This window comes from Egretta garzetta, unplaced genomic scaffold (assembly GCF_000687185.1).
Source record: "Egretta garzetta isolate BGI_Z169 unplaced genomic scaffold, ASM68718v1 scaffold867, whole genome shotgun sequence".
NCBI classification, from domain to species: domain Eukaryota; kingdom Metazoa; phylum Chordata; class Aves; order Pelecaniformes; family Ardeidae; genus Egretta; species Egretta garzetta.
In genome coordinates, this window is record NW_009260291.1 from 85,808 (window position 1) to 96,901 (window position 11,094).

Below are 11,094 nucleotides of genomic sequence, written 5' to 3' on the forward strand. Positions count from 1 at the left end.
TTCGCCGGCACCAAGTGGCTGTGGGCAAGCTCCTGCGGGGGAGCTGGGAGCCGGCGCTCGGCGATGGTGGGTATGGGGGGCTCAGCGTTAAAAGTCAAAGCTTTTCTTTAAGTGAGGAAATATAATAATCCATTTTAATGCTGCCTCTCTGGGTAATTCGTTTCCTGATGTACTGTAGATTTATCTGCTGGGATCAGCAACGGGAGAATTAGCAGCGTGACCTCCTTCCGCACCGTTCCAGCATGCCACTAAATCTCTGTTATTAACTTCCAAGGTGCTCTGCCCACCCACGCCGGGCGGGTAATTAACCGGCCTGCCTGGGGAGGGCTGCTCTTCCTCTCCCGGACGGAGGAAAATGTGTCACTGGGACAAGATTTAAGAACCAGGTCCTCGCTGGCGGTGATGCCTCTTCTGCCCGCCTGGCCCTGAGCCCCCTGGGAGCCCAGGGACTGAGCGATGCTTCCCGGGAAGCCGGGCTCCGCTGGATATTCCGTTATTTCAGCCTGGCTGTGGGTCTGTTCTTTCAGCTGGGGGCTCTGCTCCGTGCCGGGGGCAAGGATTTTTGCAGGGGGTGGGTGTTTTAGAAGCAATGTTCTTCTCAGCCTGTCTTCCGCAGCCGCAGCCCCAGCCTCCATCCTGAACTTTTAACCGATTAGATTTAGCAGAGGGAAGGAAGGATGTCTAATTGTTTAATTTCCACAATTATAAAAATATTTATAAATAATTAGAACCGATGGCAGCAATTACACTGTGATTAAAGCTGGTCTACACTTCATCAGCGGCCCCTCAGTTACGTAGCCTTATTTATTTATTTTCACCACCCAAAAAATCCATTTACAGTGGCCTTGCTGCCAATAATGAATCACGCTTATTCACTGCCTGCAAAGGACTCATTAATCCGATGATGTTGCTCGTTATCGGAACGGTGCTGCGCAGAAAATGTGGGCACTGGACTTGGGCAAGAGGAAATTTAATTTCAGCGGATAGGAAAGCGAAGCAGAGCTAAAACCCACGCCGCCTCTTCCCGTGTGCGTGGTTAAGAGCTCAGCGTTTCAGCCGGCCGCACGCTCCCGACTCGCCGTTAATTTTCCATCCCATCCCTCGTGCAAGCTGGGCATCGCTGAGCACAGGGCTCGTCTCCCTGAGTGCCATTTTTTTAAGATGAGGTTGTGCCTGGTAATAAAAGAGGGGAACCTGCAAAGCTTCCCTTCGCAGAGGGTGACAGCGTCTTTCCAGGCACTTTTCCTGCCTTGGCGGGAGACGCGGGGCCATCGGCATCCGTGGGCTGGGGTGGGTGCTCGTGTCCGTCCCGTGGGAGCACGGCCTGGCTGGGCGCTGCGGCACCAGCACCCACCGCGGCCTCGCTCCAGGCCAGGATTTAGGCACCAGAAAGCAGCACAGGCTTTGCCTTTCGCAAAAGGCTCCCTCGGCTCCCAGCCCTTGGCTTGGACTCGGCAAAACGCCGATCCCCCTCGAGCGTGAGGCCCCAGCCCTCCTCCCGCCTCCTCTCGAGCGTGGCCGCACATGGGATTTCCTCTTGTCCTCGCCGAGGCCCCCAGCTGCATCCCGGGATGTCCCCATGCCACCCAGCCCAGAGCACCTGCAGTGTCCGGCTGGGGGTTCTTGGGGATGGAAAAGTCACCCTCGACGCCTGTTTTCAGTTTTTAAGCCACTTTTCCACCAAAGCGGCTCTTGGATCGGCTCCTTGGGGGAATTCCCAGGAGATGGATTAGAATCATAGAATCATAGAATGTTTTGGGTGGGAAGGGACCCCCCAGAGGTCACCCAGCCCAACCCCCCCGCAGGAGCAGGGACACCTTGAACCACATCAGGCTGCTCACAGTCCTGTCCAACCTGGCCTGGAATGGTCCCAGGGATGGGGCCTCCACCCCCTCTCTGGGCAACCCCTGCCAGGGTTTCACCACCCTCATTGTAAAGAATTTCTTCCTTAGATCTAGTCTAAACCTACCCTGGTTTAGTTTAAAACCATCCCCCTTAGGTATTGAAAGGCCGCAATCAGGTCTCCCCGCAGCCTTCTCTTCTCCAGGCTGAACAAGCCCAACTCTCTCAGCCTGTCCTCATAGCAGAGGTGCTCCAGCCCTCAGATCATTTTTGTGGCCCTCCTCTGGCCCCGCTCCAACACTTCCATGTCCTTCTTGTGCTGAGGGCTCCAGAGCACCCAGGGCTCAGCCCACTCCCATCCCAGGTGTGATGAGTTGCCGGGATCTGCAGATCCCAGGGCACCTCCCTCCCCACAGCCCCTCTCCTTACGATCTGCTGAGCAGGCTGGTGCTCCCTGGCAGCAGTGTGCCGTGCTGGCGTCCTGGGCAGCCCCCTGACCCCTTCAACCTCCCCCCTTGGCTTAAATTCAGAGGCAGAGCTTGCTTGTGGGTGAGCAGCGATGGGGAATTACCGGACAACCTTCCTGCTGGAGCTGAGGTGTCGCCGTCACCCCTTTGGACGCGGTCCTGGCACCGGCACGGCAGCTCTGCAGTGAGTGCTTTAACGTGTGTTCGTTAGCGTTTCTCAAGTGTTTTGTTCCAGGCTGGAAAAAAAAGCAGCTCAGATGTTAGAATAAGGGGCTGTGGCTCCCAGTTAGCAAATTATTATTATTATTTTTTTTTTCCGATTGTTTGTGGAATGGTTAAAAGCGCTCGTGAGCTGTTGGCACGCAGCCTGCGGGAAGGGCTGAGGTACTGGCGGCCCGGGAGCGGAAGGGGGTGAGAAGTTTGAAGCTCTGAATTTGTAATTTGTGAGAATTCATCGCTCCTCTTCATGGGTTGTAATCGTCCTTGGCAGAAAGCAAGGTTAGAGCGGGGCGGTTCAAGCAGCGCTTGAAAGGGCTGAGCCTCGCCGGAGCAACCCGGGGTTCCCCCGCTGCGCCGGGGACGTTTCCAGGAGGAAGGTGTGTAAAAACGGAGCGGAGCACAAAAAAAAAAGAGATTTAAAGCAGGGAGGAAGGCTCTGGCAATTCCGTGTGAGCTGTGGCGGCCGGGGGAGGTAGGGAGCGATCGTAGGACGTAGAGGTGAGCCCAAGTGAGAGCTGATTACGGCGATTTGTAAAATCCGAAGCGTGACAGGGATTCAGCTTGGGAGAAGGGAAGGGAGCGAGCTGCGAGGGCCGGCGCGTCACCCATAAAAGATTCGGCTGCGTTTGGGCTTTCAGGGAGGTGGGGGGGAGCTCCAACTGGACGGCGCGAATTTACACAAGAAAGGTCAGAGCAAAGCCGTTTTGCATCAGTTTTGTATGAAGGTCTCCACAGAATTAATGACGCAAACTCCTCTGCAAGGCAACACGGATATATTTGACCTATTTTTTGACTTTAAGGCCCACTGAAAAACTTGAGGTGCCGTAAGAGCTTCCTATACCTCCTGTATTTAGAAGGAGGAAGGAATACGTGTTCGTTTGTGACTCGCCCTTGCACTTAGGACCTATTAATGCTTTTTTTTTTTTTCCCCCCATAATTTATGCACGTGGCGTTCCTCTGTTGCAAAATAGGCCAGGAGGCGCAGGCAGCAATCGCGGAGCCCGGCTGCTTAATCTGGATAAGCCTGCGCCCTGCACGCAGCGTCCAGTTGGCAGCTCAGATAATCAGCCTACAGGCGGTTTAAATGCTCGTTACGGTACATTTTATTCGTCAGTCTTTAATAAGTAATGATTCCGAAAAGCTCGGAGCGTGGTCTGTGCCCGTACTGTCTCCTGCTGTGTTCCTGTCAAAGTGGATAAGTTAAACTGGGTTGAATCGGGTCGATTTTTGGATGAATACCCAGCAAGGAATTTCTAGATGCCAGAAGAAGTCGCAGTTATTGAGTAGGAGGTGCTCTTTTGCTTGACTTAGCCCTAAATAGTGGGGAGGGAAAAAAAAGGAATGGCTCTGTGCCGGGAAGCTGGGCAGGGTTGTCCATGGGTGCGCACGGGCAGCAGGGTGCAGGGCCCCCTTTTCTTGGGTTTTGGGGGTCACACCATCGCCCAGGCAGCTCCAGAAGGGCCAGTCAGCTGTGCTCCACAGGGGGAAGGAGGGTAGGGGATCTCTGGTGTCCTGCGACAAAGCGACTACATCTGGAAGGCAGGGAATGGCTTATGAAGCTTAAAGCAAAGTTGGTTGGTTGTTTTTCCTAAAAGCCCGTGTTGAGGTAGCTGCCCCGTGGCCTCGGAAGCCTGTGGCAGGCTGGCCGCTCCAGTGGGCTCGCACAGCCCCTGTGGGGCACCTTAGAATCACAGAATCATTTGGTTGGAAAAGCCCTTTAAGATTTCCCAATGTCCAACCCAAACCTGCCCTGGCACAACTTGAGGCCGTTTCCCCTCGTCCCATCGCCCGTTCCCTGGGAGCAAAGCCTGACCCCCCCCGGGCTTCCCCCTCCTCTCAGGCAGTTGTAGGGAGCGATGAGGGCTCCCCTCAGAGAGTTTTAGCTCCCCCTCACATCCAGCAGAGGATGGAGATTCTCCCTGGCTCTCTTTTTGCTGTTAATGTAGTTGTAAAAACTTTATTCTCTCTTACAACAGTGGCCAGGTTTGGTTCTAGCTGGGCTTTTGCCTTTCTCATTTCCTCCCTGCATCACCTAATGAGATCCCTGGATTCTTCTTGAGTTGCCTGCCCCTTCCTCAAAAAGTGGCAAGCTCTCCTTTTCTTCCTGAGTCCCAGCAAAAGCTCCCTCCCTACCTTACAAGGGCTGGTGAGAAGTCGGGGTTGGTGAGAAGCTGGGGTTACTTGTGAAGCTCTTGATAGCAATAAAATGATCTTTGCTAACAGTGCTCTATGAGCAAAATGATTAATTGCCGCGGATCCAGCAGCTATCCTTCAAAAGCAGATTGGAGTTAAAGTCTTTTCCGGGAAGAAAACTTTCCCATTATCTCAGCGCTCTGGAAATTTTTTATCTTGACTTGTTACTCATCTGGTGAACTTGATGGGGAATTTACAGCTGGTGTATGAGGATCATCTGCTTGGCCAGCACCTGGGGCCAGCAGAGCTCTGCCATGGGGATTTCATGCAGCTGAAGGAAAAGATGCAGCAGGAAGCAGGCGGTGGAGGCTCAGCAGCCTCTCCATGTCCCTCCCTGGGACATCCCCACTTCCTCCTGGGGAGCAGCCGATAAGAAGAGAACCATGAAAGCTGGGTCCTTAATTCTCCTCACTGTTGGGCTGTGTAGAATTTGTTATTAACCCTCTCTCTTGTCTCGGAGACCTGATTGCGTTTTCCACTCCGCTGGTGTCTGCTCACCAGCAGAGCTCCCACTGGTGGCAGCGACACAGAAAGCCCTGAGCGGGTCGGTGTCCATGAACCAGTGCACTGGGTGGTTCTGCACAGAACACTCCAGACACAGAGAAAGAAATGGGAAGGAAAAATAAAGGGAAGGGCATTTAATGCTTTTAAATCACAGAGATCGAATACTTCTATTAATATCTGTTAGAAATTGCTCACAGAGACTCCAGTGCGTGCCATTATGGCACATAATTCCACTACAAATTCTACTACAACCATCTGCCATCTTTCCCAAAATTGTTTATGGCTCCTTTATGTTCTCTGAGCAAACTGTAGCATGAAGCTGTGGCATGTCTCATGTCACCCCCAAGAAACAGACTCTTTGTGCTAACAGCCACAGGACAAATTTCCCTCTGTTTCATGGAATTGCTTTACCTCGTGTGAACACTTCATTTTATGGACCATTTTTACAGTCTAAGTGGTCCCTGAGTACCGAAAATGTAGGGGTGCATGAATGACGCTGGTTTGCGATTGTTCAAAAATGAATGTAGGATGCCAGAATTGGTAGCTACGAACGAAGAGGATGTCACAAAACCAGTAAAGCCGTCACAGCTGCTCTTCGGTTTTCCAATTTCTGCCATCAGTTTATTAGCAAGATCTTGCTCCGTACTTTTTGACTCGAGGCCTCGTACAAATCTGGCAGGTCACCTCGTTGTTAGGACTATAAGTTCCGGGATCACAAACCACTGCGAAGAGAACAACAGTCGGTATTTCGGCCAGCTCCCCTCCGCCTCGGCCAGGGCCGGGACCACCCGGCAGCACCGCGTGCCTTCCCCATTCTGTAAGTGAGGTCTTGTCCTTCCCGAGCTCGCTGAGCCTCTCGCTAAACACCCCGAACTCCAGAGCTAGCCGGAGATGCTGCTGACAAAAAGATCTTTTAAAACAGCTGAGTGTTTTCTAGCAGCGCTACCATCAAGGTGATTGTTTCTTTTTTGCTCTGTATCCTGAGCATCGTCACTCACCAGTGACCTGGAAGGAAAAAAAGCCCCACTTTGCTGCTTCCACTTACTCTATTTGGAAATACAGTTACACCTACGAGCACACCAGCAAACGCTGCCAGCTTGTTTTCTGTTCCTATCAGCTTTTTTTTTTTTTTTTTTTAAATCTGCAATGTGAATATCTTTCCAAAAGATGAACGGAAAGATTGTTGCTTTTGACGCTGATATTTACCAAACGCTCTTCAGAGAAACCAGTGATCAGAGCTCATCAGCTCCCATTAAATCAGTGTATTTTATATTTACCGCAGCAACTTGCGCAGTTCTTGTGGGTGATGTCATTTTTCCCAAACCCTGGTCGACAACTGTCAATGTGAGTAACGGAGAAACTGTTGTCCACGTAGTGGATGGTAGGGACAGTTTGAAACTCGTGCTTCAAAGCATAGGTCTGTTTACTGAAAAACTCTCCAATCCGGTCTCTGGCCTAAAATTCAGAAACATTGGAAGAATAAAAAACAGTCAGTGATTTTTTTTTTTTTTTTAAATTTTTTTTTTTCTTGATTTAAGGACATCGGTAAATACTTTTTAGTCCTGATTTTCCCCCCCATATGCTGACCTGTCACCTTAAGTGGGAAGTCTTCCTGTGGCTATCAGCCCCAGTATGCAATCTGAGAGCAGGTTGGAACATTAAGAAGCCAGAGAGAACAGATTTTAGCAGTCGCTACAGTAGATCTACTTCAAATTGTATTTAATTTACCAAATCGTAAACCAAAGATTTAGTTTAGAGACCTGCAAGTTCAATATGCTAACACAAATACTAATGTTTATAATTATTCTTAGAATTAAATATAAAGGAAATAAGAGCCTGATTTTTTTTTTTAAACTGTTTGGATCAATTTGACTTTTAAATCCAGTTTTCCATCCTGAACTGAACAACTTGAAATCCACAAATCCTCATTTACAATTATATGAATCCCATAAATCCTGGGTGAAGCTGGATCACTACCAGTGAAATCTGTAGAAGCTAAAGACAGAGATTTGTGTTAAATAATCAGAGAAGACCCGAGGTGGCTGACACAGAACCTCTTGAACTCTCATGTTTGTCACATCTTCGCAGTCGTAAGGAACCTGGTGGCAAACGTCTTCCCATCCTGGTGCAAATGGATTCACTGTGGGTGGGAGGGGGGAAAAAAAAAAAAGATGTGTGTTGAAGAATATATTGCAGTGAACTGCAAGATCTCAAGCAGGCATCCTTAGGTTCATTTCAGCAAACATCAATAAATAAAATGCATTACTGCTTCTAGTGTCTTGCAGTGCTCACTTCATCCATCGTACCCTCTTAATTTTGCCTCTAATTTATGAAGAATTGTGAGGTTTTCTTTTTTCTTTTACCTGTCACTGTCTGCAGTCAAGATCATGTTTTGAAGCGGTTCTTTCAATTGGGTGCATTTGAATGTTGAAAAATGAGTGACTGATGAAAGAAGGGGGGGGAAGATTTGGTCCTGATGGTTTTTATCCAGTTATTAAATTGCTTTGTTCCAGTAAGAATCAGAGGTCAACCAATAAAATACTGGGGGGAAAATATTGCTAAGCTGATGGAAAGAATGGAACTGCATTCTCACCCAGTACTCTCGGGTCACAGAAAGGGCTGAAGTTTTACGTAAACTTAAAACCTTTGAGTCCTGAGCCTGGTCTGAATGTTTCTTGACTTTACTGAGGGGAAAAGGGCCACAAAACTGCTCCATAACCTGTCGGATGGTCCCTCTTGGCACACGATGAGAACGGATACAGGAGAGAATGTGGTCAAAGCATTAATGAATAACTTCCTTTTCTCAGTGATAAAACATGTCTAAATTAGGGCAGCCATCAGGGTGGATTTAACCTGTTTTGCAAGGCGATGCAGCCACATCAGTATTACCATAAGGCAACCGTGAGGCTCTTGCTTTTAACCTCTGTGCAGCTTCCTAGAATCAAGTAAAACCACAGAAGTCACGGACTTATTAAAAATCAAATAATGAAAAACAATTAGGACCATTTTCCTTTTTTTTTTTTTTTTTTTTTTTTTTTTTTTTCTGTACAAACAAAAACCCCAAATCATGGCATCTCACCAGCTATCTCCTCTCAACAATCCTTCCCAACTGCATGCCTTGAGAAGTAGCGTTTCTTGCTAGGGTTGCAAGAAGTGCAATGCTACAAATCCAATGTAAAAACTGCATTTTAGCTCCATCTGTGGGCTACTAAGAAAAAATACAGGGACTCCGAGAGAAAGCAGGGAAACAACTTCTGAAGGTATACTCGACCTTAATGTATTTCAGATGTTGTTTATCGCACTCTCGGGTTGTTTATAAAAACAAATGATCCCTCCCAAACAACCCCTGAAATCTGTTACCTTGAAAACTAACGAACAGCTCGTGCAGGAGGCCTTGTTTTGGTATCCTGAGGGAATGGCATTTGTAGGATGAGTCCGTGATGTGGCACGTCAGCTCGGAGATGATGTTGTTTAAGATTTTCTTTAGTTCCTCAAAGAACTGGCTGTTAGCTGCTAGCTCGCATTCCTTTGTAGTAAAGCGAACAAATACCCGATATGCATGGTCAGCTTCCCTGTATGCTTTAAGAAAATCGTTTGTGTGTGAGTTTTGCAGCGTAATCACAGATTGAATCTTACACAGAACCTTATCGTCTGTATCAGTGTAGTTTGTATATGAAATATGGGCTCTTATTCAGAAGTAAACAAATAAATAAAGCTTACTCATTAACCATAACAGGTTTGTCCTTGCCAGAGCTGACTCAAATAGTGAGAGAAGTTTTAGTTTGAAATGTACAGGAATTTATGTGCTTGTGTTATGAGGCTCTGCTCCCAAATATTAAAACAAAAAAGGGAGCAAATGGTAAAATAATACACAACTAGGGTGCCTACAAAGTTGTGTAACTGAAACAGGGATTATGCAAAAACATTCTATGTGATTATGGTGTAGGATTGAATGTTCTTTTAAATTATTATAAAAGTTTGTGTTTCTCAAGCATTTTTGGAATGTTATTGGTGAAGGATGGTTACAAGTGGTGGAAGAAGGCTCGAGTGTGCTGCTTGAGCAGCTGGGGCAGAGGGCTCATTGTTCAGTACCCGCTCTTGCGGGAGACTGCAGGCAGACACGAGCTTCCTTGTCAGATCTTGGATATCATTGGGATTATTGTAATTCACTTTGTTCTTCTTGAGGCGAGAGATTATTTTATTCTTTGAGTTGCCATATATCCTTGGTAGCAGTTATTCAAAATGTTTTCCAAATCTGGGAGAGAGGGGGTGTGTGCGCGTATAAATATGAAAAAAATTATTTTCTATTCTGGGAGAAAATGATAAGAAATAATTCGTCAACAAGCCTCCCAATGAGTGTGCACCTCACAAACTCACCCAACTCCAAAGGCCATGTACGTTAGCTTACTAGTAAGTTAGCGATCTTACCGTATACCATGAATTTATACGCCTCAAAGATCTCTCTCTCTTCTTGTGTCGTAGTCTCTATGATTTTGTGAGAAAGAGTGCAAGTGTAGGCTCCAGACATAGACTCCTTGAAACCCATCACCATCAGCTTTCCTGTTTCTGTAAGATTCACATACATTTGCCCTAGAATAGAAACAGGAAATAGTTGATTACTGGAAATGTTCAGTTTCTGATTCTCTGCTCGCTTAGAACGTTTGAAGATGAGATCTTGCTCATGTACATAACACCACTAATTCGTGTTTGCCTGAAGCAGCCTAAAATTTTTGAGCTTTAGGACTTATTGCAAGCTTCCTTCTATCTCAAACGTTTGAAAATTTTAGAGGGAGAAGAGAAACAAGAGTCTGATGTCAGAGCTTGTGGAAAAATTTGACAAAGGACCAAGTGACTACTTGGACCCACCATCCCATTGCAGGGTGGCATCAACAGAAACAAGGAAAATATGTGATTTCACGTACAGTAATCTACTTAGTCCTTTGTGGTTGACCTTTTTCCCTTGTAAATAGAAACCAGAAACTATTTCTCTATCTCAGCATATTTTCCTGATCACCTCCCTGCCCCCTGAGGCAGAGGCTGTTTCTGAATTTGTGAAAAAGCGCTAAAAAGCTAATTCTATCAGCAACTGGGGGGGAAAAAATGGCTAATGTGGGCAGAGTGGAAATCCTTTCTAGTCCGAACAAAGTGACTAACCTTCTAAATTTCTTCCATCTGGACCAATCCACAAATACTTGGGATCTATTATTTCTTCTTGAGAACGAGCCAAATCCATACATACTAGAAACGGGCTATTTGTAAACACCTTCACGTACACACTGACTGCAAGACAAGAGAATAAGGGAAATGATGTGAAAGGCTGATATTGAACAACATTACCAAAATGCTCACTTCAAAGATATATTTAAAGTAATGCTAAGTGTTTATTTTCCATGTTTGGACCTGAAAAAGTATAAGGTGAATCTTTTTTATCTCCATTTGCTGTTATTAATATCAAGGAACTGTCCACAGCATGGTTGGTGCTGACTGTATGGAAGAGTCACTTGAGTCCCACGCAAATCACATTGCAGGGGTCACAAAAAGCACCAGATTTGGAGCCTTTTGCAGAGTTAAATATTCAGAAGTGCTTATAGGAGCACCATGGGGCAAATGACTTCTAAACCCATCCACTCTCGTTAGCGTTTGCTATCGGGATGGTCATCTGGAGTCTCCAGCACTGTGTTTAGCGACGCTTGGTTGTGTCACTTCCACGTGTAGCGTTGTCTACGTAATGATCGCTGTACTTAAAACTCCTTTTTACAAGTCTAGTGAGACCTAAATATATACATATAGTATATAAAGACAAGTTTACCTTCATGTTTGATATCACCATAAACATAATTCTTTTCTACTAAATCAACAGAATGTTGCC

General features: G+C 46.9%; 1 protein-coding gene across 1 annotated transcript; it reads right to left on the bottom strand.

Annotated features, from left to right (window-relative positions):
• Positions 1-5,849: 5,849 nt before the first annotated feature.
• ZPBP2 (zona pellucida binding protein 2) lies at positions 5,850-11,083 on the bottom strand (the record flags this gene model as incomplete). The annotated part of the gene is made up of 7 exons (XM_009642558.1): positions 5,850-5,947; positions 6,503-6,680; positions 7,280-7,365; positions 8,586-8,804; positions 9,654-9,815; positions 10,380-10,505; positions 11,035-11,083. Coding segments are annotated over 7 exons (918 nt in total), but the record flags the coding sequence as incomplete, so codon positions are not given.
• Between the last annotated feature and the right edge of the window lie 11 nt (positions 11,084-11,094).